Here is a 26397-nt window from a genome sequence, read left to right as displayed (position 1 = left end):
TTAGAATGAAAAAAAGCAACAAAGCTCATTCAATATTTTAAAATTGATTCCACATTAAAATCACATTATTTGGGGTATATTGGGTTAAATAAAATATATTGTCAAGATTAATTCCACCTGGGGACACCTGGGTGGCTCAGTCGGTTAAGCATCTGCCTTTGGCTCAGGTCATGATCCCACGGTCCTGGGATCGAGTCCTGCTTCAGGCTCCCTGCTCAGCAGAGAGCCTGCCTCTCCCTCTGCCTGCTGCTCCCCCTGCTTGTGCTCTCTCTCTCTCTCACATAAATGAAAACTTTTTTAAAAAAAATTAATTCCACCTGGGGTTTTTGTTTGTGTTTATTTTTGCTTTTTAAAATATATACCCTAGAGGGGCACCTGGGTGGCTCAGTTGATTAAGTGTCTGCCTTTGGCTCAGGTCATGATCCCGGGGGCCTGGGAACTAGCCCCAGCCATCACAGCAGTGGCCATCACAGCAGTGGCAGCGGCAGTGGCAGCAGCGGGCTCCCTGCTAAGTGGGGACTCTACTTCTCCCTCTCCCTCTGCCTANTCCCCCCCCCCCCCGCTCATGCTCTTCCTCTCTCTCTCTCTCTCCTAGAAAGTTTCAAATTACACATGCAGCTCACACTGTAATTCTGTAAGACTACATGGTCTAGAATAATTGTGTGTGAGGGAGAAAGAGAACATGTGTACAACAAGCTGAAAATACTATATAAAAAATTCTCACAGAAAACACATGGGTATCCAAAACACATAGATCTAGTTTCCAGTTTACCACTGCGCTAGCATTTAATGGCTGTGTTCTTTCTCAGAAGCCAAGGGTACAGAATCAGCATAGGACTTTCCTCGGCTTTCCCTCCAGTATCCTAGTGATATATTTCTGTGGTTCTCCCACATGGTTTCCTTGTAAAAGTGCCTGGGGAAGGCACTTCCATCCCTCCCAGAACATATGTACTGCCATATATGGTCATTTCACAGTCATTTGATCAAAAATTGTTCTCCACTCTGGAAACCCATGGTAGATAAAAGACCAAAAAAAAAAAAAAAAAAAAGTGAGCATGTACTTTCTGGGCAAACAGATATAAATTCTTCCTAAGCTACACAAAACTACTGAAATTCAGGGACTACATCAGTTAAGGAACTAGTCTAAAACAATATATAGGAGTGCCTGGGTGGCTCAGTTGGTTGCGTATCTGACTCTTGATTTCAGCTCAGGTCATGCTCTCTGGGTCGTGGGATTGGGCTCCAAGTCGGGTTCCGTGCTCAGCATCCCTTTCCCTCCTCCCCCCAACTCTCTCTCTTTAAAATAAATAAATAAATTTTTAAAAAATCATAAATTAAATAAAATAATATATAGCCAGCTATCCAATTGCATTCACGTGGCAAGTATTTTCTGAATATCTACACTGACACAAGGCCCCACAGTAGACACGTGTAAAACACAAAGGTAAATAAATCAGAGATTTCCTGTCAGGAAGTTGGCCATCCAATAAAGGGGATAATGACATGGGTGGGACTGGTCTGAGGACCCAGAGGGGTCCCACAGGACTAGTGAAGAGGGTCCTTGGCTTCATGCAGGATGGAAATCAAACCTGAGCCAGCAGTAGGTGAAAGCAGAGTTTATTGAATATATATATATATATATAGAGAGAGAGAGAGAGAGAGAGAGAGAGAGAGATACAGACGGAGCCTCCAGGAGATTTGGAAGGGAAAAGAGTATAAGTCTCCTCTTTGCTTGGGGCCTGGGGTTTTATTAGTGATTGTGGCCTTTTGTAGTGCATGCGTCCTCTTAGGCATTCAGGAACTGGTCAGAACAAGGATAGGATCCAGGTGTCCATAAGTCACTCATTCCCTGAAGCCAGGTGTCTAGGCATCAAGGTATTTGGAGTCAGTGGTCTTAGAGAACCGTTATGATGACCTCACCCGGTCACTCCATAGATGTTGTCATATATTGTGGTGGAAGACTCCAAAGACATTATTATCTCATTGTCCCTCACAAGGAGGACATATACTATTGCATTACAAGGTACGTGTAGAGTGGGTAGGGGTGCAGGTCCTAGCAAGGATAGAAGCTGGAAGAGAAGCAAAAAGGGGGGAAAAAAAGCTTTTTGTTTTTCATGGGGTCCCTTCAGTTTCTCTGCCCCAATAAGACATGTCAAAATGTCGTCTTTTTTTAAATAACAAAAGTTAATACAGTATATGTTCCAAGAATAGTCTAAGTTGAGTTCTATATCGGAACTCATTTAATCCCCATAACCCTATGAGGTTGTTCCCCATTTTACAGATGAGAAAACTGAGTCAAAGGGTTATCAAATACTTAAAAGGTTATGTGATTGTTAAGTAGCAGTGGCAGGTTTCAAACACAATCATCTGAGCTTTTTAGTCACTCTTCTATCTTGCTTCACTTTATTATTATTTTTTAAAGACTTTATTTTTAACTAATCTCAAAGTCTAATGGGAAAGAAAATATAAGACAGTTCAGATGGAAATACAACAATGTGGGTTTCTGTCACTTGTTACCAAAAAAATGTGGCTAAAGTAAACTGTTACAACATTCTGGCCATGGTCTTCCCTTTTCTGTGTCCCCCAGTCTCACCTTAAAATACCAGATCACAGCGAGTAAGAAAGAGGTTTTTTTTGTTTTTTAAGAAAGAGATTCTTGAAAAATGAAATCACTGTGATCAAATGAGTCTGGTAGGATAGGCCAGATAGAACTAAGTGGCAAGTAAGATAAGGACTGAAAAATACCCATGGAATATAGAAGCTAAGACACTGGAGAGCTTGATGAGACAAATTTTTTCGGGAGGCCAGGTGGAGTGCAGAATCTGGACTGACGGGTGTTGAGGAACAGAGGGATGGTGATCTCATGGAGACAGTGAACTATGTTATTGAACTGGAAACCCTTTTATGTTGTTGTATCATCCTTTAAGGGGCTGAGATAACTTTAAAGGAAGATAAAAATAAATTTCTTACATATGGCCCATAAGCAGATGAAAAGATTCTCAACAGCAGCCGACAGGGACATTCAAATCAAAGTCACAATGAGATTATCACTTCACACCACTAAGATAGCTCCAATAAAAAAGACAATAGTGGGGCGGCTGGGTGGTGCAGTCAGTTGAGAGTGGACTCTTGATTTCAGCTCAGGTCATGGTCTTGGGGTCATGGTATCAAACCCCACACCAAGCCCCATCTGGAACCCCTCATTGGGCTCCAGCCTCAGTGGGAAGTCTGCTTGGGAATCTATCTCTCTGCCCCTCCCACTGCTTGCATACATACTCTCTCTCTGTCTAAAATAAATTAATTAATCTTTTTTTTTTAAAAGGTAAATGCAGCCAAAAACACTTTAAAAAAAGACAATAGCAAATGTCATCAAGGATATGGAAATATTACAACCCTCAGACATGTGCCACTGTGAATGTAAAATGATGCTGCCAATTTGGAAAACAGTTTGGGAGTTCCTCAAAAAGTTAAACATATGGGGCGCCTGAGTGGCACAGCGGTTAAGCGTCTGCCTTCGGCTCAGGGCGTGATCCCGGCGTTACCGGATCGAGCCCCACATCAGGCTCCTCCGCTAAGAGCCTGCTTCTTCCTCTCCCACTCCCCCTGCTTGTGTTCCCTCTCTCGCTGGCTGTCTCTATCTCTGTCGAATAAATAAATAAAATCTTTAAAAAAAAAAAAAGTTAAACATATAGTTACCATATGACCCAGACACTCCCAGGTATAATACCCCAAAGAAACGAACACATTTGTCCATGCAAAAATCACTATAGGAATGTTTGTAGCAGCCTTAATTATAATAGTCAAAAAGTAGAAATAACTCAATGAATTATCGAGTGGGCAGAAAAAATAGGTACAGTCATACAATGGAATATTATTCAGCCATAAAAAGGAATGGAGTACTGATACATGCTACAATGTAGATGAACCTAGAAAACTTTATACTACGTGAAAGAAGCTGGTCACAAGACCATTTATTGTGTAATCCCATTTATGTGAAATGTCCAGGTGATGCAAGTCCATATAAAAAAAAAGATAGACTAGTTGCTGGCAAGGGTTGCCAGGAGGGAGGAAGGGGAATGACTGCTAATGGGTATCTTTTCTGGGTGATGATGTTCTAGAATTAGAGGTGATGGTTGCTAACTCTGAATAGAGGAAAAATACCACTGGAGTGTAAATTTTTAAAGCATTAATTTCATGTTATGTGAATTATATCTTAACTTAAAAGCAAAATAAATTCTTAAAAATTGCAGCGCTTTTGGAGACCCCTAGCCTTATCAAGAGGATGCCGGCAAACCAACCGCAACAACCCGGACCAAACACAAGGTGAGCCACTCCCCCAGGCCAGGGACCAAGAACTGACCACGCCCCCAGGAGGAGGAAGTCCCGGCTTGGAGGCCGCTGATTAGCTGAACTTTAAGAGAGGGCGGGGCGAAGAGGGGCGCATCGAGTCCCTCTCGCAGGGGCGGGGCGTGCCGAAGCCTTCGCTCGCGAGATTTTGCTGGTTCCGCATTTCGGGTCTGCAAGGTGGGGGAGGCTAGCGCAGCTACTTGCACCGGCTCGACCCTCGGTTCAGAGGAGCGGCGCCCGGTGCTTCCGCTGGCCGCGAGCTGAGGACTCTCCGCTTCCTCGTGGTTCCCGCGCGGGCTCCGAATCCAGACCGCGGCGGGGGCCAGCGGCCCCTCCCCTCCGAGGATAGAAGATGAGCTTCCTCTTGTGAGTGTGGCCGGGCGGAGGGCCCCGAGGGCTGAAGGCCCCCGAGGGCTGAAGGCCGAGGGCTAGGGCGAGGAAGGGGGCGAGCTGGCGCCTGAGACGAGGGACGGGCCCCGGGGTCGTGGTCGGAGTGGCCGACGTTTGCATTGCCCGCCCCCCGCCCTCTCCCCTCGCGGGCCGCGGGAGAGGCCCGGACATGGGCCCAGGCAGACGGAGGTGAAGGTCGAGGCAAAGGAAGCGGAGCGGGAGGGTTGCGGAGTAGAGAGGCCCCGAGGCCGGCAGTGCCTCCAAACTTTTCCGCCCCAGCGCCCCTGAGGGCGGAGGGACGACCTGGGGGCGGAGCCCCGAGCCCCGCCGTTGGGCTCCAGATTCCTCTCAAGTCTGGAGCCTTCTAGTACCGATCCATGCTGACTTAGCTTTTTACTCCACCGTATGTCAAGTTTTATTATCTTCAGTATTAAATTACCCCCGCGGAAAGACGCTGCCCCAGGAAAACGTGGAGTGCCGCAGTTTGAGAAGCTTAAACTTAAGCTGCGGCCTTGCCTGCAGACTCCTGTCCAATTCGGATTCAGCCCGCTTTGTGACTTTGTGTAGATTTCAGTTAGTAATCTCTACACCCATCATGGGGCTCAAACTTAAAACCTTGAGATCTGGAGGAGCGTGCTCTACTGACTGAGCCAGCCAGGCACCACTGGGGCTTTGTGTAATTAACTTTTCCTGGGTAGAATCCTATTTTAGAAATAAGGTCTGGGGCCCAAATGAGGCTTAAATGGAAATTTTTGTAAATTCTCTGATGATTCTTAGCATGTGAAGGTTTGGGAAGCATTGCTCCAGCAATACTGCTGAAAATATTTTCAGGTGGCTCTCTCTACCTGGTACATTACTTAAATTTATGGGTTGTGTGAAGACATCACTCACATATTTGACATTTTTATTAAATTTTATTAAAGTACGTAGCGTTTCTTAAACAGAGTTTATCCAGTTCCTTATTGTGAGAATGTTTTGCTTTGGGGGTCATATTATGCTCAGAGACTGAGTTTGCCTTTGTGGGCAATGTATTTAACACAGGTTTGCTGTGGGAATTTCGTAGGCCAATAGCATACGGGATAGTGTTTTTTATTAAACTAATGCAATACTCCAAGTCAGTGATAGATTAAATACACTATTGTTCCAGACAAGGAGAGATGAAAGAAATAAAGTCCAAGTTTAATTGAGATGTACCTTTATAGGAGTTGGTACTGAGAAGAGGGCTTGGGCTTAGCCAGCCCAGTGCTGAGGTCCAGCTGCCAGCACTAATGTGAAAGCTCTTGTTGCCAGGGAACCATGGCGCTGGCGTTGACCAGCAAGTGGATTTTCCTTCTGGTCTGGGGATTTGCCTGGCAGGGGCCAGTTGCTCCCAGGTTTTCAGAGAGCTGTTTAGATCAGCAAAGCGTCACCTTGCCCAGACCGAACACACTGGAGTACCCCGCACAAATTTGTAGTATTTATAGTCAGAATGTGTCCTAGCTTAGTTGCTTCTTCGTTAAGTTTTCACTGATAAGCCCCAGCGGGGCCCTTCAGCAGCTGAACTACTGAGTTCTCACGGGTGAGAACAGATGAGATGATGACATCGTGACACAATTTACTTCACTCTTACATGAAAACCTTTTTTCTGTCTTTGTCCTAAACAAGTGGATTAAAATAAATTTCACTTGTTATAAACAAGTGGATTTGAAATCTTATCAAACCAATACACAGCAATTTAGATTCTATCTAGTATTTTGCTATTATAAAATAGCACTACTGAGAATATCCTTGTTCAAAATGTTTTTTCCCGCCTTTCAGTTATTTTTTAGAAATATGGTTTACACAGTATGATTACCATGTCTGAAAGTTGGTATGATTTAGATTGTAATTGTAAATCTCCGTATTACTGGAACAATCTCTCCCTCCACCCCCGAAGTCTTTTTCCTATGAGTTAATGTTTACTTAGTGGTTGGTTTGTGGATGCTCAGTTGCTTAGTTACTTTTTGGATTGAAATGTGATGCTGTTTTTTTCTTCTAAACTTTTGTTGACAGGCATTTGAGTTTCCACTTTTTGGCCATAATGAATAATGCAGCTATGAACTTTTGTGTTCAGATTTTTTTATCGGATGCATGTGTTCATTTCTCTTGGGTAAATACCCAGAAGTGGAATCGCTGAGTTATATGCTATGTTTAATCTTTTGAGGAACTGCCAAAGTTTTTCAAAGCACTGCACCATTTTGCATTCCCACCAGTACTGTATGAGAGTTTCAATTTACCCACACCATAGGTAGCACTTGTTAATTGTCTTTTTGATTATTGTTATCCCAGATGGTTGTGAAATGTTATCTAATTGTGATTTTACTTTGCATTTTCCTAATGACTAATGATGGTCAGCATCTTTGGGTATGCTGTTGGCCATTTGTATATCTTCTCTGGAGTAATGTCTTTTCAGATCCTGTGATCATTTTTTAAATTGGGTTTTTTTTTGTTTTTGAGTTGTAAGAATTTAAACAAAAATTTTTTTAAAAAGATTTTATTTATTTGACAGAGAGAGACAGCCAGAGAGAGAGAACACAAGCAGGGGGAGTGGGAGAGGAAGAAGCAGGCTTCCAGTGGAGGAGCCTGATGCGGGCTCGATCCCATAACGCCGGGATCACGCCCTGAGCCGAAGGCAGACGCTTAACGACTGAGCCACCCAGGTGCCCCTAAAAAAAATTTTTTTTAAAGATTTTGTTTATCTGGGATAGAGAATGAGAGAGAAAGCACAAGTGGGGGAGAGGGGCAGAGGGAGAGGGAGAAGCAGGCTCCCTGATGAGCATGGAGCCCTATGTGGGGCTCCATCCCACGACCCTGGGATCATGACCTGAGCTGAAAGCTTAACCGACTGAGCCACCCAGGCACCCCACAAAAGTATTAATTTAGATGAAGATCATATTGAATCTTGAGACATCATTTCATGTTAGTTTTTTTTTTTTTAAGATTTTATTTTTAAGTAATTTCTATACCCAGTGTGGGGCTTGAACTCTACTCCAGGATCAGCAGCCGCATGCTCTACCGACTGAGCCAGCCAGCTGCCCCCTTTCTGTCACTTTGTACGTATTTACAAGATGGGCTTCTGTTGTACATTTGGTTTCAGTATGTTTAACTATGACTTTGAGATCTTGACATGTGAATACATGTAGCTGTAACTTGTTCTTAACTATGTAGTATTCCATGTTATGGATAGATCAAATTTTTTATTCCTGTTCTAATGAGTTTTAGGATTGTTTCCAGGTTTTTCACTCTTAAACCAATCTTGGGAAGCACATCCTTATCCATATCTAGGAGGGATACCTAGAAGGGATGGATTGGGGGCACTTATGTGTTTATAGATACTGTTTATAATACTGCTTTCCCAAAATACCGTTTACACTTTCATCAAGTGTATTAAAATACTAATTTCCCTGTACCCTATCTCACACTTAATGTAGTTGTTGTAACGTAATCTGACATTCAGATTAAGGAAAAATAAATTATTTTAGTTGAACAGTTTTTCATATGTTTATTGGCCATTGTATTTTTATTTGAGTTCCCTGTTGATCACTAGCCCATTTTTCTAAAGGATTCCTTACCTTTTTCCTAACAGATTATTGAAGCCCTTTATTATCTAGTTAATACCCTTTTTTTTTTTTTTAAGTTAATACTTTGTAATACATGTTGTGAGTACTTTTTTCTGTTACTTGTCTCTTTGTTCTGTTATGGAAATTTTAATTCTTACGGTTAGAAACCCCTCCGTTTTTTCTGGGTTTTATATCCTGTTAGCTTCCTTACAGAAAAACTTTTTTGTTTTTTTTTGCAGTAACCAGTTGTCTCTCATTTATTTTCCCTGCTAGTAACTTCAAAATGTTAATGTCATTTCTGTGATTTGCTTTGATGGTATCACAAATCTTTTGATATAGCAGACTGGATTTTTGAGCTATTCAAAACTTAGGGCTACCTCCCTCCCCCACCATTTTCTATAGGTAGAAATTGAAGCCAAAAGGAAGTTCATTTTCTCACACAGTCACAGAATTAGTGGCAGATCAGGGGCATCTGGGTGGCACAGCAGTTAAGCGTCTGCCTTCAGCTCAGGGCGTGATCCCGGCGTTCTGGGATCGAGCCCCACATCAGGCGCCTCCGCTATGAGCCTGCTTCTTCCTCTCCCACTCCCCCTGCTTGTGTTCCCTCCCTCTCTCGCTGGCTGTCTCTATCTCTGTTTAATAAATAAATAAAATCTTAAAAAAAAAAAAAGAATTGTGGCAGATCAAAGACTGGAATCCTATTACACCATACTACTTAATGAGGCATAGTAAAATTGCGTTCTGTATGCAACTGTGTTGCTAATCCTGAATCTATGTGAGGAAAAAACTTTAAAGCCTTCTTTTTCTGTGATCATCACCCCCTCCCCATCCTGCCACTTTTCAGGGAGTATTTTTTTTATTTTCAGAACAATTGTATGCCTAAAATTATGCCATCCTGCTTTCAGTCCTAAGATAAAAATTGATTTACTTTCAACCTAACAGCAGTAGCCGCTCTTCTAAAACATTCAAACCAAAGAAGAATATCCCTGAGGGCTCTCATCAGTATGAACTCTTAAAACATGCAGAAGCAACTCTAGGAAGTGGGAATCTGAGACAAGCTGTTATGTTGCCAGAGGGAGAGGACCTCAATGAATGGATAGCTGTTAACAGTAAGTTTCTAATAACATTCAGCTTTGCTGCTGTATAGGAAAATTTTGCTAAAATCTTTTTGTTAATGAATTTTCTTTTACAGGTATAACTGTTGTAGTATAATGGATTATCTGTAAAGAAACTCCTAAGTACAAATACATCCAAAACTGTTCTGTTCTCTTCAGAATACTTGGTTATGTAGCTTGTATGGCTGGATAGAGACACCTGAGGAGAAATGTTGAGAGCTTTGGGGTAATTTCTGAGGATAGAATGGTAGAAATTATTGTGTAAGGTCAAATGAAAGATTGGAATACAAAATTCTACCTGTGGTAGACCATGACTTTGCATGGAGCCCATCTTCATAACTGCACCCCCAACTCCCAGCAGCTCTCATCTGCCTGCGTATACACAGAAGTCCATTGCAGTTCATATGGGCAGTCACGTGATGGTTATGGCTTAGGAGTAGTCAGAAGGACATTGAGAGATTGGGAGAAATTAGGAGGGACCCCTGAGCTGAAAGTCACTCAAGTTCAAGAAAATGAGGGCATGACGTGGGAAGTTATAGGGATTTGCATATTTGAGCCTATCATTTTTGAGGTGAGATCAGTGGCAGATGATAAGGTTTAAATCTGTTAGGAATTTCAGATGTTCTAGGAATTTTTAAACTTCTTGATGGAAAATTTCAAACATAAAAAAGTAGAGAAACTAGTACAGTGAATTCCCAGGCATCCGTTGTGCAGTTTCAACAGTCGATTCATGGCCAATTCATGCTTCTGTATCTCACCCTGATGATTTTTTTTTCTTTTCATATTTTAATTCCTCCCTCCCCACCTCTTTCCCTTCTCCATCTCTCCCCACTCATCCTGTCTCTCCCCTACTTTGTCCACACTGGCATTGAGACCCAGCCAGCCCACCTCACCCTGATTGTTTTGAGGTGAATCCCAAACACATTGTTTCATCTATAAATATTCCATATCTCTAAAAGACAGGAACTCCCCCTTTTAAAGATAATGACAATACTGCCATTCCTTTATGTTAGCAAATATCCAGTCAGTGTTCACATTTTCCCTGATTGTCTTCTAAATGTTTCTTTTTTAAAAAATTTACGGTTGGTTTAAATCAGGACTAATAAGGCCTATATGTAATGTTTCTTGAATCTCTTAATTCACAGGTTTCTCTTTTTATCCTTGCTATTTTGTTGTTGTTGAAGAAACCAGTTCATTTATTTCCCACAGTATGAATTTTGTTGATTGTATCCCCAGGGCATCCATTATCATGTTCTGTTCTCCCTTTTATTTCCTATAAATGGTAGATCAGAGCAGCACTGCCCAGTAGGACTTCCTGCAGTGATGCAAATGTTCTGTATCTGTACTGTGGCCATTTAGCTCTTGGAATGCGGCTCGTGTGACTGGAACTGAATTTTAAATTTAATTTTAATGTAAGTAGCCATATGTGGCTAGTGGCTCCCACATTAGTATGGGTTTAGAGTGTTGCTCAAATTCAGGTTTGAATTTGTTTATTTGGAAGACTGAGTGTTGGCATATACTTCCAGCAGTGTCCACAATGCCCTCCATAGTGTCTAGCTGTCTTTTTATGTGGTATTGTTCAGCTATTGATAATCACTCCTTTGGTCAGCACTGTCTGATAGAAATACAATGTGAGTTACAAATGTAATTTGAAACTTTCTAGGAGTCATATTAAGAAAAGTTTTTTTTTTTTCCCAGCACATTAAAAAGCCGTTGTGCATATTACTAAGAGAAGAAACAAGGTGCAGAACTATGTGATATGTTGAATCTTTTGTGTAAGACAGGATACAGGTGCTTAGGGGGCAGGAGACAAAAAATGTAGTGGTTATCTGTAGGGGGAAGCTGGAGTGGTTGGGGTGAAGATTTATCACTGTACGTTTTTGTAGATCTTTGTGAACCATGTGAAGCATTGTATATTCAGAAAAGACCTTTCCCGGGTTTTTTAACCTGCACTCAAATTATCATCTGTGTTTCTGAAGGCATCTGTTGGCCTTCCTCAGCCTTCAGTTTTTCTTTGAGGCTTTTTGCTGTAGAGAGGCTGTTCTCCAACCTTTTAGCCTCAAGATCCCTATATTCTCTAAAAAATTATTGAGAACCTCAAAGACCTTTCAGTTATGTAGCTTGTATCTAGTGATACTGTGCTAGAAATTAAAACTGAGAAATTTTAAATACTTATTTTTAATTCATCTAAAAATAACAAACCCGTTGCATGTTAACATAAATATATTTTTATGAAAAATGAGTGTTTTCCAAAATGAATTTTAGTATTAAGTGTGGCATTGTTGTGCATGTTTAGAAATCTGTTTTCACGTTTGGCTGCATAGGAGACAACTGGATTGTCCTGTCCACTTCTACCTTCAGTCTGTTGTGATGTCCCACCTCAGGAGCCTCTGGACAACTCCACTGTGCCTCCTGAGAGAATCAGAGTGAAAAGAGCAGTTCCCATGCTCTGACCTCACAGATGCCCCCTGAAACAGGGGAATCCAGGGACCATGTTTGGAGAACAGCTGCTTTAGACCAATAAACCAGCATACTATCTGGGCATACTCTTTGTTTTGAATAAATATTGAGTGCCTAAGTATTACTTTCTTAGAAATGTGACTAAGTAAGAGGAAGGTTTAGAAGTGAGGGAGTTCTATATAGAATTCCTTTTGACAAGATGGAGTTTTTTTTATCTATTTGTTTTTTAAGTAATGTGGAAAAGCCCTAGTTGGTTTTTAGGTACTCCTTTGGACGGGGAACTAAACCATTTTTTAAAACTTTCCAAGGCTTACGTGGGTATCTTTGCAGAGGAACATTTGACTCAGATACGTTCATTACTTACCCCCTTCCTCTTCCATTTTTTTTCATATCTAGCTGAAGCTCCTGTAGGAAGTGCTCCCTGACTACCTCAGCCCCTCAAGATGCTGCCTGTTCTCTAAACTCTTACATGTCATTTATTATTCCTTTCAACTTTGTCCCTTCGAGTAGCCAGAGTCTCCAGTGTCCTTTTTTTTTTTTTTTTAAGATTTTATTTATTTATTTGACAGAGACAGAGACAGCCAGCGAGAGAGGGAACACAAGCAGGGGGAGTGGGAGAGGAAGAAGCAGGCTCATAGCAGAGGAGCCTGATGTGGGGCTCGATCCCATAACGCCGGGATCACGCCCTGAGCCGAAGGCAGACGCTTAACCGCTGTGCCACCCAGGCGCCCCTCCAGTGTCCTTTTTATGTCCTCAATATGCATTAGGCTTCAGGTTTTTTATGATAAGATGTTTTCAATGCCTCTTGATTCAGCTGATACACCTTCTCCTTCACAGGATTTTCTACAATGCTTTCTGCTTTTTCCCAACACAAATAGTATTGTCTGGTCCAGATCAATAGGAAACAATGGATTTTTTTCATTCCTTTGGATATAATCAAATTATATATTCTAATGATATAATAGTCACCATTAAGTTAGAATTATTGCTAAGATTTTATTTTCCTCCTGTTCTGTGCTGGAAAACTTAATTATATTAAAGTGAATATATATTAAAAGTTAATTTAGGTGTGACAGCTTAAAAAGGGGAATTTTTAAAAAATTAATGTACAATGTATTATTTGTTTCAGGGGTACAGGTATGTGATTCATCAGTCTTACACAATTCACAGTGCTCACCATAGAACATACCCTCCCCAATGTCGATCACCCAGCCACCCCATCCCTCCCACCCCCCTCCACTCCAGCAACCCTTAGTTTGTTTCCTATGATCAAGAGTCTCTTATGGTTTGTCTCCCTCTCTGCTTTTGTCTTGTTTCATTTTTTTCCTCTCTTCCCCCATGATCCTCTGCCTTGTTTCTCAAATTTCCACATATCAGTGAGATCATATAATTGTCTTTCTCTGATTGACTTATTTCGCTTAGCATAATACCCTCTAGTTCCATCCACGCCGTTACAAATGGCAAGATTTCATTTTTTGATGGCTGCATAATATTCCATTGTAGATACATACCACGTCATCTTTATCCATGCATCTGTCGATGGACATCTAGGCTCTTTCCATAGTTTGGCTTTTGTGGACATTACTGCTATGAACATTGGGGTGCACATGCCCCTTCGGATTACTGCATTTGTATCTTTGGGGTAAATACCCAGTACTGCAATTGGGCTGTCATAGGATAGCTCTATTTTCAACTTTTTGAGGAACCTCCATACTGTTTTCCAGAATGGCTGCACCAGCTTGCATTCCCACCAACAGTGTAGGAGGTCTCCCCTTTCTCCGCTTCCTTGCCAACATCTGTCGTTTCCTGACTTGTTAATTTTAGCCATTCTGACTGGTGTGAGGCGGTATCTCATTGTGGTTTTGCTTTGTATTTCCCTGATGCTGAGTTATGTTAAGCACTTTTTCATGTGTCTGTTGGCCATTTGTATGTCGTCTTTGGAGAAATGTCTGTTCATGTCTTCTGCCCATTTCTTGATTGGATTATTCTTTTGGTGTTGAGTTTGATACAGTCTATGTAGATTTTGGATACTAGCTCTTTATCTGATTTGTCATTTGCAGTATCGTCTCCCATTCTGTCGGTTGTCTTTTGGTTTTGTCTACTATTTCCTTTGCTGTGCAAAAGCTTTTTATCTTGATGAAATCCCGGTAGTTCATTTTTGCCTTTGCTTCCCTTGTCTTTGCTGATGTGTCTAGGAAGAAGTTGCTTTGGCTGAGGTCAAAGGTTGCTGCCTGTGTTCTCAAGGATTTTGATGGATTCCTGTCTCACATTTAGGTCTTTCATCCATTTAGAGTCTATGCTTGTATATGGTGTAAGGAAATGGTCCAGTTTCATTCTTCTGCATGTGGCTGTCCGATTTTCCCAGCACCATTTGTTGAAGAGATTGTCTTTTTTCCATTGGATATTCTTTCCTGCTTTGTCGAAGATGAGTTGACCAGAGAGTTGTGGGTCCACTTCTGGGCTAAAAGAGGGTTGCTCTGTTTTCAGTGTGCAGTACCTCTGCATCATTGACTCTTTTAAGGATTTATTCAAGAACTAGAAGGCATTGTCCATTTTTCCTTCAACTGCCAGGTTTGATGTTTTATTGTTTGCACAAACATTTTAACACAATTTTGCTATTACGTTTCCAGCTGTGGATTTCTTCAACCAGATCAACATGCTGTATGGAACTATTACAGAATTCTGCACTGAAGCAAGCTGTCCAGTCATGTCTGCAGGTCCAAGGTATATATATATACTGCCTATTACATAGGTATTTGAAGTACTAAATACAGCTAATCACTAATTGATATAAATTAAACAATAAAACCTTTTTTAAAATCTGTTTGCCTCTGTAAAAGCAGTTCAATTTTATGAGTTCTTGAATACTTCCCTATAAGCCTTTAGTTATTACTAAATATTTTGGTATGTGGTATTAGTATTTAATTGCATTCTACTAAGTGATGAATGTTCAGTTTTTTTTTCTTGTGCTTGTTTAGTGTTAATTATGTCCAAATTGTGCTGCTTTAATTATCTGGCTTAAAGATGCTAGACTGAAAAAATTTGACTATAGGTGTGCTTGGGTGGCTCAGTTGGTTACGTGGCTGGCTGACTCTTGATTTTGGCTCGGGTCATGAACTCAGTGTCATGGGATTGAGCCCTCTGTCCGGCTCTGTGCTCAGAAGGGAGTCTGCTGAGATTCTCTCTCTCCCTCTCCCCCTCCTTCTGCTCGCTCATGCACGTGTGCCGTCTCTTTCTCTCAAAAAAAAAAAAATTGACTATGATAAATTTTAAGAAACATTAAGAAACGTGGAACTTTTTATCACTCTTAGTAATGTTAAGTCAAGATGTGATGAGATTAATGTTTTAGTGTTTCTTTCCAATTTTTTTCCCAATAATAAATGACTGATTTTATGTGATGATACATGGTATCAAGATACTTACACCTTGGGAAAAAATTCTTTCCTGAATCTGCTACAGGTATAAAGGGGAAAAAAAAGGTCTCCAGTGAGTTTGTAATTCTATTTTTAATTACAGTATTTTGGAGGGATGTTTTTATTTTGTGTTAAGTTTTATTTCTTAGACTTCCTTAAAAGAAATTTAAATAAAATAAATAAGAAAATTAAACTTATCTATGGCTTAAATGCTTCACACAGTGAAGTTTTGCAGAAGTCTTATTATGCATTCTAGTTCAGCAAAGGGAGGGAGGAAAAGATGCATGCCTAAGGGTGTTTCTTTCGTACCCTCTCCAGGAAAGTCTTTTTTTTTTTTTTTCCCCAAGATTTTGGAGTTTTTTTCCAGTTGAATTTATTTTTTTACTATTTATTTATTAAAAGATTTTATGTATTTGAGAGAGCACAAGCAGTGGGAGGTGGAGAGGGAGAGGAAGAGCAGACTCCCCACTGAGCGGGGAGCCTGATGCCAGGCTTGATCCCAGGACCATGGGATCATGACCTGAGCCGAAGGCAGATGCTTAACATACTGAGCCATCCAGGCGCCTCCAGGAAACAGAGTCTTATTGTATTGACTCTCTTGTTGATACCTTGATGGCCAGCTGTTGCAGGATGTGGGAGATCCATGTGTCTCTGACCCAGTCCTTAGCACCCTCTGTCAGGAATGTGTAGTTCCTTTATCTTTCCCAGGGCTGTGTTAAAAAAACATCCATTCTGGCACTGTCAGCTGCCACATTATCCTCCTCTTCTCTTCCAGTTATAACTCTCCTATTTCAGGTAATTCTATAGGGAACCCTGAGTAACCTTCAATAGAACTTGAAGTAATTTAGTAAGTTATTTACAAAATGTAGACCTACTTTGATTACAAGTTGTATATTTGTTACTGTTTTTGAAAACTTTATCAGTAAAACCTTTTTCTCTCCAGATACGAATATCATTGGGCAGACGGTACTAATATTAAAAAGCCAATCAAATGTTCTGCACCAAAATACATTGACTATTTGATGACTTGGGTTCAGGATCAGCTTGATGATGAAACTCTTTTTCCTTCTAAGATTGGTGAGTTAATGTTGAACTGTTTTCCTTTTTAACTGATAAATATGTTGCGTTTTTTTAATACTCTGTTACTTTAAAATGTAAAGACTGCCAGATTCCTCTCCAAAAAGATTGTAAATGCATACTCCTTCCATCCATGTTTGTGTATGCCTGTGTTTGTTCACTAGTACTGGTTGGCTACTCATTTTTTAATCTCTTCAGTTTGGGTAAATAAGTTTGAATGTACATTCAAAAAATATTGATGACATTGAGATTTTTTGGTTTATTCATCATTGTGTGTTTTCTGTTCCTATCCTTTGTTTCTTTGTATGGTAAGGGTATTAATTCTTCGACATATATGTCATATGTCTCTTTCCTCAGCTTGCCTTTGTCTTACTTTGTTCTTGAGATATTCTTGCCATATGTAACTTTCTTACTTTATCCTATTAATTTTTTTCCTTTATGTTGTGTGGATTTTAATATAATGATTAGAAAGCTTTTCCCTACTTCAAGATTATAAAAATATCCTTGTTTTCATTTAGTACTTTTGTGGTTTTTACATTTAAATCTTTGTTCTTGCCAGAAATTTTCTTCTTAAGGCTCCCTTCATTTTTTTTTTCTAGTTATAAATGCTAATCAGTGTGTCCAGTACCATTTATCAAATACATGTGTCTTTTCTCCCCGGATTATCATATGTGTACACCAGATTGCCACATAATTTGGAGTCTTTCAGTCTCTTTATCTGTTCCTATAGGAATTCCACACTGTTTTAATTACCATAGCCATATATCCTTGAGCATCTTGTAGGGCTAGTGTCTCTTCCTTGCTCTTCTTTTTCAGAATATTCACGACTATTCTGGGATATTTGTTCTTCCAAAGAACTTAGAATCATTTTGGCAAGGTAAAATAAAAATATTTGTGAGATTTTGATTATTTCATTCAAGTTGTAGATTAACATAGGCAGTCTTGTTCTCTCGACAAGACTGGGTCTACCCAAGGACAAGGTCCATTTCTTCATTTCTTCTTTTTTTTGTTCTTTTTTATTTCCTCTTGTAAAGTTCTATAGTTTACTTTATGTTAATCCTTCAAGTTTAAGTTTATTCCTAGACATTTTGTGGTTTTTTAAATTGATATCTGGCTTCCCAATGGTTATTGTTTAGTATATAGGGAAGCTGTTGATTTTATATAAAATTTTGCAGAAATTGACTATCTGATTCTGATTGTTTCAGTTGTTCTGGGTTGGTTTTCTTGAGTTTTTTAAGTATACAATCACATCATATTAAGGTAATATTAATTTTGCCTTTTCCTTTCTGATATGGATACTTCTTGTGTAACTCTTATCTCATTGCCCCAGAGCAGTGCTGAGTAATGGTGATGATGTGGCAGACCTTCTTTTCTTGTTTACTTACTTTCATGCAAGTGTTTCTTGTATAAGCAGGAATCTTGCTTTTGGTTAGAGGTGTGTAAATTTTTAAAAATCAGGTATGGTTGTTGAGTTTTATGATATTTTCCCAGTGTCTGTTGTTTTTTTACCATAAGGTTTTCTCCAGTATTTTTTTTAATGTTTTACTGGGAGAGAGTATTTTTTATTTGTTAATATTTTGATTAAGATTTTGGCATTGCGGGGGGGCACCTGGGTAGCGCAGTCGTTAAGCGTCTGCCTTCGGCTCAGGGCATGATCCCGGCGTTCCGGGATCGAGTCCCATTGGGCTCCTCCGCTGGGAGCCTGCTTCTTCCTCTCCCACTCCCCCTGCTTGTGTTCCCTCTCTCGCTGGCTGTCTCTCTGTCAAATAAATAAATAAAATCTTAAAAAAAAAAAAAAAGATTTTGGCATTGCGGGGCACCTGGGTGGCTCAGTCGTTAAGCGGCTGCCTTCGGCTCAGGGCGTGATCCCAGGGTCCTGGGATCGAGCCCCACATCGGGCTCCCTGCTCCACTGGGAGCCTGCTTCTTCCTCTCCCACTTCCCCTGCTTGTGTTCCCTCTCTTGCTGGCTGTCTCTCTCTGTCAAATAATTAAATAAAATCTTTCAAAAAAAATAAGAGTTAAAAAAAAAATTTGGCATCGGTATTTATGGATAAGATCAGTCTTTTCATTTTTAGTTTAAGAGTGTCTTACGAATAACATGTTGGATTCTGTCTCGTCTGTTTGAGCTGCTAATAACAAAACTACCAGGTATTGGATGGCTTCTGACAACAGAAATCTGTTTCTCAGTTCTAAAGGCTGGAAGTCCAAGATCAAGTTGCCAGCATAGTTGGGTCCCTGTGAAAGCCCACTTTTGGGTTGAAGACTGCCAGCCTCTCAGTCTTCACATGGTGGAAGGAGCCAGCGGAAGTTCTCTGGGGCCTCTTTTATAAGGACATTAATCCCACGCATGAGGGCTCTGCCCTTGTGACCTAATCACTTCCCAGAGCCCCACCTCCTAATAGCATCACCTAGGGGGTTAGGATTTCAACATAGGAATTTTGAGGGGACACAAATATTCAGACCCTAACAGATTCCTTTTTGCGGTCTAATTAGTGGCTCTTTTGGGAGAAAAGCTCGTGTATCATGTTACACCCCATCTGTTTGCTATTGGTTAGGTTTTCTATTTTATTATTAAACCATTTATTTCCTTTCTCACAGATTCTTTATTGTATATTGACCGTACTTGAATGTTGCTGTTCAGTTCAGCTTGGAAAGTGCTTGGTTTAAGACCAGTTACTTCTGTTTCTTTATTCGTTAAAGTCTTCCGCTTATGGAAGATAAAAAATACTTAAAACTTTGTTCTCTTTTCTCGGCTTTCCATTCTTCAGTAATCCAGCCTAACGTTCTGGAATCCTTTCCCCCCTCAATTAGGCTATTATCTACATCTTACTTCTCCCAGTTACTTATTCTGATTTGATAGAACTGTTACTCATTTTGAACTAATACATCTAAATTATTACTGTTCCTTTTATTAGCAAGATACATATTTGTAAATTCTGAGAGGAGTTTGACTTAAAAATCCAGCTTTTCAGTATGTGAGTACAAGACCCCAGTCCAGAAAAACATGCCCACAAGCTCCAGAATAAAGTTTGAAAATGCAAGTTGTTAGGGGCTCCTGGCTGGCCCAGTCCGTAGAGCATGCGACTGACTCATGATCTCAGGAGGTCGTGAGTGCAGGCCCCATATTGTGGGTAGAGCCTACCTTAAATAAATAAAGTTTAAAAAAAAAATGCAAATCCCAGTTGTTGCCTAAGATGGGGTGGGGGTGGAGACCAGAAAAATTCTGCAAGAGTGGAATACACTAAATTTCAGGCTTTTAAGGACTGGTTAAGAAATAAATTAAAATGTAGGAAAGGTAAAAGTGTTTTAATCTTTGTTTTCTGAAAGATTGAAGAAAAGGAAATGTTCCTTGAGGAGTGTTGTGGAATAGCCTTTAAAGCTGTCTAATCTAGGTTATTTTGGAAGCTGATGACTTCTTAATGTGTTTATATACTATACTCAGTGCCACTTGTATTGTCTTTCTCCTGTCCCTGTTTCCTAAGACTGATCTTGTTAACCGGAATTCTCAGGAATGGGACCAGTCACATCCCCACCAGCACTGCTTGGAGAGAGATTACCAAACCCTTTCCCGGTTCTTTTCTAAGGAAGTGTTTATTTTCTTTGCAAAATAGTGAGGTGCTCTTCCTCCCTTTTTCAGGAAGTTTGTCCCTATCTTGTATTCCACAGGAAAATGAAAATAGCACTTTGAAAAGATAAAAAGTTGGGGACTCCTAATTTAAGAAAGAAAACGGGTTTTTCAGAGTAATTCAGAAGATAAATACTTTTTATAGGCAGTAGATTATAATGCCTTTTTCTCTTGCTTAGTTTTCACTCCTAGTAGAGTGTGTGTGTGTAAAATTTTTTTAGAGTTACGAATTACAAAAATAAAAGTTTTATTTACAGTCAAAATATTTGTTGCGTTAATTTTAGGAAGAAACTCTCCAGTACTAAACAGCTACAATTACGTTTATTGTAACTTTGATTCAGCAGCACCTTATAAACTTGATTCCAGTGCCTGTTCTTCTCAGGCAGTCAGAAAAAGTATGCTTATGTGAGGGTACCTCATATATTTATGTTTGGGATTTGTTTTTCTTTGCCTTTTAAAAAAATTTTTATGTGGAAAACAGGCTTATATTTGTGAATGTGTGTGTTCGTGTGTTGGAGTTGCTTGTGCAGCTTCTAGACCTTCTGTTCAGTTACGTAAAAGACAATTGATACATATGTGTATTTGATTACAGGTGTCCCATTTCCCAAAAACTTTATGTCTGTGGCAAAGACCATTCTGAAGCGTCTTTTCCGGGTTTATGCCCATATTTATCACCAGCACTTTGATTCTGTGATGCAGCTGCAAGAGGAGGCCCACCTCAACACCTCCTTTAAGCACTTTATTTTCTTTGTTCAGGTAAGTTGAACCATGTTGACTTCTTTGTCCTTTGACTTGGACTCATTTGTTATTTTAATAAAGAGTAATTTATAGAGTTGTCTAATTTATAGATACAGAGCACAGGAGAAGTAGCGCTCTCTCTTTTCTCTTTTCCGTGTTGTTTATTTCGTTAGTGGGCATAGCAACATAGAAAGCATCACCTCCATTTTGGGCTTTCTGCCTCTGGCTGCCCCAGCCAGGTCTCTGGTTAGGATACGACAGTACCAGAACCCCAGGGCAGCTTGTCCACACCCTTCTGTTCCATCACCGCTGCTGAGTGAAGAGATGCTATGGAAAAATGTTGGCAATTGTTTCATGAGATGTCTGTACCTGGGAGAGAAACTTTTGGATGAACTTGTTAGCTGCTCTCTTGGTTTAAGCTTCCAGAAGTCCCATTTCAGGCCAAATCTTACGAAGTCAGCAGCTAGAAACTTCAAAAAGGACCATCCCCTTCAAATATGTGGCCTATTACCTAATGGGGCCTTAATTGGAATTGGAACTTTTTTAAAATCAAAATAATTTGCATTGTTTGAGAAAGATATTAGAGAATTGAGACTCCTTTAGCAACTTTAGAGAGGTATAATTCTCTGTGCAAAATGTATGTATATGTCTGTCTAGATACTGTTTTTTGATAGAAAAGCCAGTAGTTTTATAGTAGATACTGTGTATTTCAATTATATGGGCCACTCAAGGGAGAAGGTACTGTGCTCTTCTGTCTTCCTTCTGAGATTGTTGCATGGCACGATCTGGATAGAGTATAGGTGCTGATACAGGTGTGTAGATACTGGTGCAGACGGAGTATAGGGAAGTGGCACAGCTATAGTATAGACACAGCTGCGTGTAGGTAGAGTATAGATGCGTGAATGACAACAGACATATATACAGTTTTGATTTTAATGTTTTACACAGTGAGGCTCATGCTAATACATACAGTTGCTTCTTTGGTAAGTCCCCTATATTTTAAAAAGTGAGTAAAAATGATCCCATTTAAAAATGTGCACAGAGATCATTTCATCATTTTTTTGGATTTCAAAAAACCAGGGCTGGGAATCCCTTCTCTGAATGACATTTATGGAGTTTCAATTTTAGGCCTGTTTCTAAATTTTACTTCTCTTCTCTTTTTAGGAGTTTAATCTGATTGATAGGCGTGAGTTGGCACCTCTTCAGGAATTAATTGAGAAGCTTGGATCGAAAGACAGATAAATGTTTCTTCTAGAACACAGCTGCCCTCTTGCTTCATCTGCTAGAGCTATCTCATTGCTATCTGTTATAGACTAGTGATACAGACTTTAAGAGAACAGGATAAAAAGACACCTGTTGTTTGTGTCTGCTGATAAAATTGTCCTGCAGGTGGATTGGCCTGAACCTTCAGTGAGAAATTCAAGAGGCGCTGAATCTGAGGCACTGTGTAAACACTCCTGTTATTGTCAGTCAGACTTCATTGTAATATGTGATGACTAACATGTAGTCTATTAGTTTACTTATTCTTTTACTGAAGAAAATGATCGAGTGCTTCAGGTTCTAGCATAATGGCTATTGAGAATTTCCACCAATACTTTATTAACAAGTTTCCAGAACAGATTACCTAATAATGCAATCAGATCAGTTTATTCTGCTTTTATTTACAAATAGGAGAGGTATTTTTAAGTTTCCTTAAGATTTAGAGCATTTGTGTGTTACTTTGGATAACCTTTTAGTTTGAAGTTTGTATGCTAGTGTTTTTATAGGTAAGACTATATATATATATATATGTTTATTTTTTCAGAATCCATGATTGCAGTTTAAATCCTCATATGACCGATGTGGTATGGGAGTAACGAGAGTTATTTCTAAAATGACTTTATTTTTTAATCTTTATTTGGGATTTTATTCACATAAACCTGTCTAAAGTTTTAGGAATATGTATATCAGAAATAATTTTCTTAAGGCATATAAGGATAGTCTTATACATTTTTATTTTGAAATGCTTCATTCAGATTAATTTTAATAGGTAGCTTTTGGCTAAGAAAGAAAACTCCAAAAAATTATGACAAATTTAGGTTTCAGAACCACTATTTTCATTCATGTTGTTTTTCAGAGCCCCTGAGATCCTGGAAAGGAGAGTGAAAGGAAGTACTCAGAGTACTTGATTATTATTTTTTTTTTTGAGTGTCCTTTAAAACAAAAACAGGAATTACTTCTGTGTGTTTTTATTGTGACTTGAGACTTAGTTAAGAGTAGTGTAGAAATGCCCAAACTTTATCCCAACAAGGATAAAATTTAAGACCATAATAAAAAACCTTGAAAGTGTACACATTTTATAACACAGCTTAAGTTTGGTGTGCTGCCTAGTGTGTGTGTGTGCGTGTGTGTGTAAACAAAATGGGAGGAATACGTAAAAGATCTTCATTCTCTTAGTGGTCAAAGGATGGATTGAGCCCTGATAGTGGTTTAATCCTGTTTTAATTGTTTTTGTATCAAAACTTGAAATTCTTCTATTTCTACTGGGATTAAAAAAAAAGTCTTCCCCTTTAGTGAGATATAAAGGTCTATTTCATTAGGTTTCTAGGACTTAGTAAACTCCAGCTGCCTGTCAAGAATGTACTGGGCATAAGCCTACTGAAGACTTGTCTGACTGGCATTGCTTGAAGTCCATCAGCATTCTGTGTGATTTCAGAGCTGGGATTTTTGCAGAGTGCTCACCAACTCCCTTGATGGCTTCGATAAAAGTTTAGATTGGTTAGGGTTTTTTTTGTTATTTATTTTTATTATTCCACTAAAGTATAAAGAAAAAAATTGCTTAGGAACTCCATTTTTATTGTAACTCAATTTCATATCCAGATACACAGAATTTTAAAGGAAACAAAACCTTTCATCTATTTAAGCTGAAAGCATACATCGTTGTTTCAGGAATTAAAAAGTGGGATAATCCCTTATGAAAGAAAAAAGAGGAAAGCCCTCTGAAACATTCCACAATCCATGTTTTAAGCTTATCCAAAGGTCCCTGTCTGGAGTTCTGTGTGTTTGTGTTGGTTGTTTATGAACAAGAAGGCAGGTTTCCAGATGCCACCCAGAATGTTACTGCCTCTCAACCTCTCAACTTTGGCTTTAATTAAGTCTTCAAGGAATGAAATTCTGTTTCTCAACCAGGATTGTACTTTCCATCATTTCTCATATTTCAAATGATTCTTAAAGGAGTTCTCACTTTTCTCCATTTAGTTTTCAGTGATAGAAATCCTCCCTCTCTTCATGAGTCCATCCCAACAAACCAAAGATGGTCACATGCTAGACGTAAATAAAAATTTGTCAGTAATTTGAGACTCAGAATGTCTTTTTTTAAAATAATAAACACACATTACCAGGTTCCCAGACTAATCAGGCTTACCCAACAGTGCCCCTAACCATTAAGTTAACACTACTCGTTCCCATCTAAAGCCAGGGAGCAGTGAGCAGGAGAACTGGAGGAAGGGGAGAGGGGGAGGCCTCCTGACTGGGCTAGAGGGCCAGCCTTTGAGAAGAGTTGGAAGAAATCAGTCTGTTTTGGACTCATCCCTTGTGATTTATCTTCCTGTGCCTGGGCTCTGCCTGTTTCACAACCCTCCCTGCCGCTCAGAATCAGAGGTCACCTCCTGTCAGCGTCTGACACTGTCGTGGGTTGGAGCGTGCTTGCTAAATTACGCAGGTAGTCCTATGGTGCTTCATTTCCGGGCCTTTAAAAAACTTTTAGACAATGATGTGCAGACTTTTGTTTAAATACTGAAACTTCCTCATACTACGGTTTTTGTTTTGATAGCCAAGTGTCTTCTTTATTCTCCAGACTGTGAATAAAGTGATTTTTAGAGGGCTGCCAGCTAACAAATTTCCTTTCATCTTAGCCTTGTAGAGCCCTGGCTTCTGTAAGCCGCTGCCTGCTGGAGAAATGCAAATCTGCATTCATCATGCCTTTGATAACAAAGGGCAGGCTTTCCTAGTAGGGCAGAGGCAAGAGGAGCAATCCGCTGGCGGCTTTAACTTGTGCAGACATTGTGGAGGTTTTCTGATTACACCGTTGGCTCTCTCTTGGAGCAATGAGGTTGTACTAGAAGTGGAGCTTCTAAACATGACGTCATTACCTCATCAGCGTAAGCAAATCAGCCCCAGAGAGTCCAAGTCTTAGAAATTTGTTTCTGAGCAGCAGCAGTCCTGGTGCTGGGGTTCCCTGCCTGGCTACAGGAGGCTGCCTCCTGTCCGAGAACTCCGGCCTGACCGACGCTGGCGGAGACCCCAAACACCGAGCCCCTTCAACGGGGATGTTCTTTCTTCCTGAGGTCAGTTCAGTTAAGTGGATTTGATTTTTACCATTGTAGAATTCTGGCAAAGAGGGAAAATAGTTGTCCCTCGGTCTTCCTGTGTGTTCACATTAGATGTTGATATTTCAGACTATAAAAGGCTTTGGGGGATGACATTACACGTGATAGCAGTGTAATTGCTTTATTGAAGCAACTGCATTGAAATTCACTAGGGTTTTCTCATTCTCAAATTCTGTTCCAAACAAGTATTCTGTAAATCCAAATGGATAACCAGTGTGCTATAGGTTTTTTTTTTATAGAATATTCTGTGTTTGGTCCACATCAGCAATAGCTTGCATAAGTTAGTCTTGGTTACCATCTGAAATATTTTTAAATGTTCTTTACATGAAAATTTATGTTGTATTTTTAAACCTTTAGGGGCTTTATCTATTTTTCTAAGTCAGTTAATTGTACTTTTAAAGAAAGTATTTTGTATCTACTTTTGTAACTTCATCAGAATAAAATATATTAAATGACTGCTTAAAGTATGTTTCCATGCTGTTTTTTTTTTTAAGATTTTATTTATTTGAGAGAGAGAGAGTGCACATGCATATTCCCCTGAGTGAGGGGGGAGGGGCAGAGGGGGACGAAGAGAAGCAAGCAGACTCAACACTGGTTGGATCTCATGACCCTGAGACCACGACAAGAGCCCAAATCAAGTCAAACACAAGCCGACTGAGCCACCCAGGTGCCCCTCACACTTACTTCTATTTAAATGTGAAACTTAAGATTTTTGCTTCTATAGAAATTTGTCTTTGCTTATCATTTAGTAGCTAAAATGTTTCCTAAAAGCTTAGGGGAAAGGGAGGTCCCTAAATAAATATTCCGTAATACTAGGGCCCCAGCCCCCAAGAAACAAACTCGGCCTATGATTACAGTGGCTAAAACCCATCCCAGACAAAAATTAGTAGTCTCCTCCTGCGCTAGCCAAGCTGAGCTCCTGTGCGTATTCCTGGTTGTGAGATTGAGAAAAGGGAAGAGGAGAGAATGGACTCATGATTTTCTGACCTTGAACTGAGTGTTCAGCCTATCTGTAAGACACCGCCCACCCCAAACAGCCAGTTTTTGTTCCTGTAGGAGAAATTATTAGTTATTTTTAGAGGTCCAAATTACAGGTGCCTTATTTTAATTCAAAATAGCAATGTTAGAATTGTTTTGACCTTTTGATTAGAGTTAAAATTTAGAAGTTAATATGGCTAAATAATATGGGTTAATACTCCCTATTTTGTATAAAATATAAACTCTTGATCGGTTTTTGATTGTTGTATTTCAATAGGATTAAAATCATTCACAAAAATGTAACGGTG

At 39.8% G+C, this 26397-nt stretch overlaps 1 protein-coding gene across 2 annotated transcripts; it reads left to right on the top strand.

Moving 5' to 3' along the window:
* The first annotated feature begins 4484 nt into the window (after positions 1 to 4484).
* Positions 4485 to 25578, top strand: MOB1A (MOB kinase activator 1A). 2 transcript variants are annotated; one of them, XM_011227774.3, is made up of 6 exons: positions 4485 to 4713; positions 9261 to 9424; positions 14521 to 14614; positions 16247 to 16380; positions 20599 to 20762; positions 21909 to 25578. In XM_011227774.3, exons 1-6 carry the CDS (start codon positions 4700 to 4702, stop codon positions 21984 to 21986), a joined length of 648 nt encoding a protein of 215 aa, XP_011226076.1. In that variant the 5' UTR covers positions 4485 to 4699; the 3' UTR covers positions 21987 to 25578. The 2 variants fall into 2 exon arrangements, with proteins under 2 accessions (XP_011226076.1, XP_002921530.1); XM_002921484.4 differs by having other exon boundaries at positions 4488 to 4713; positions 9258 to 9424.
* Positions 25579 to 26397: the final 819 nt, after the last annotated feature.

The sequence above is a fragment of the Ailuropoda melanoleuca genome, chromosome 4, assembly GCF_002007445.2.
Source record: "Ailuropoda melanoleuca isolate Jingjing chromosome 4, ASM200744v2, whole genome shotgun sequence".
In the NCBI taxonomy this organism is placed as follows: Eukaryota; Metazoa; Chordata; class Mammalia; order Carnivora; family Ursidae; genus Ailuropoda; species Ailuropoda melanoleuca.
This window is presented reverse-complemented; position numbering and strand designations above follow the sequence as displayed.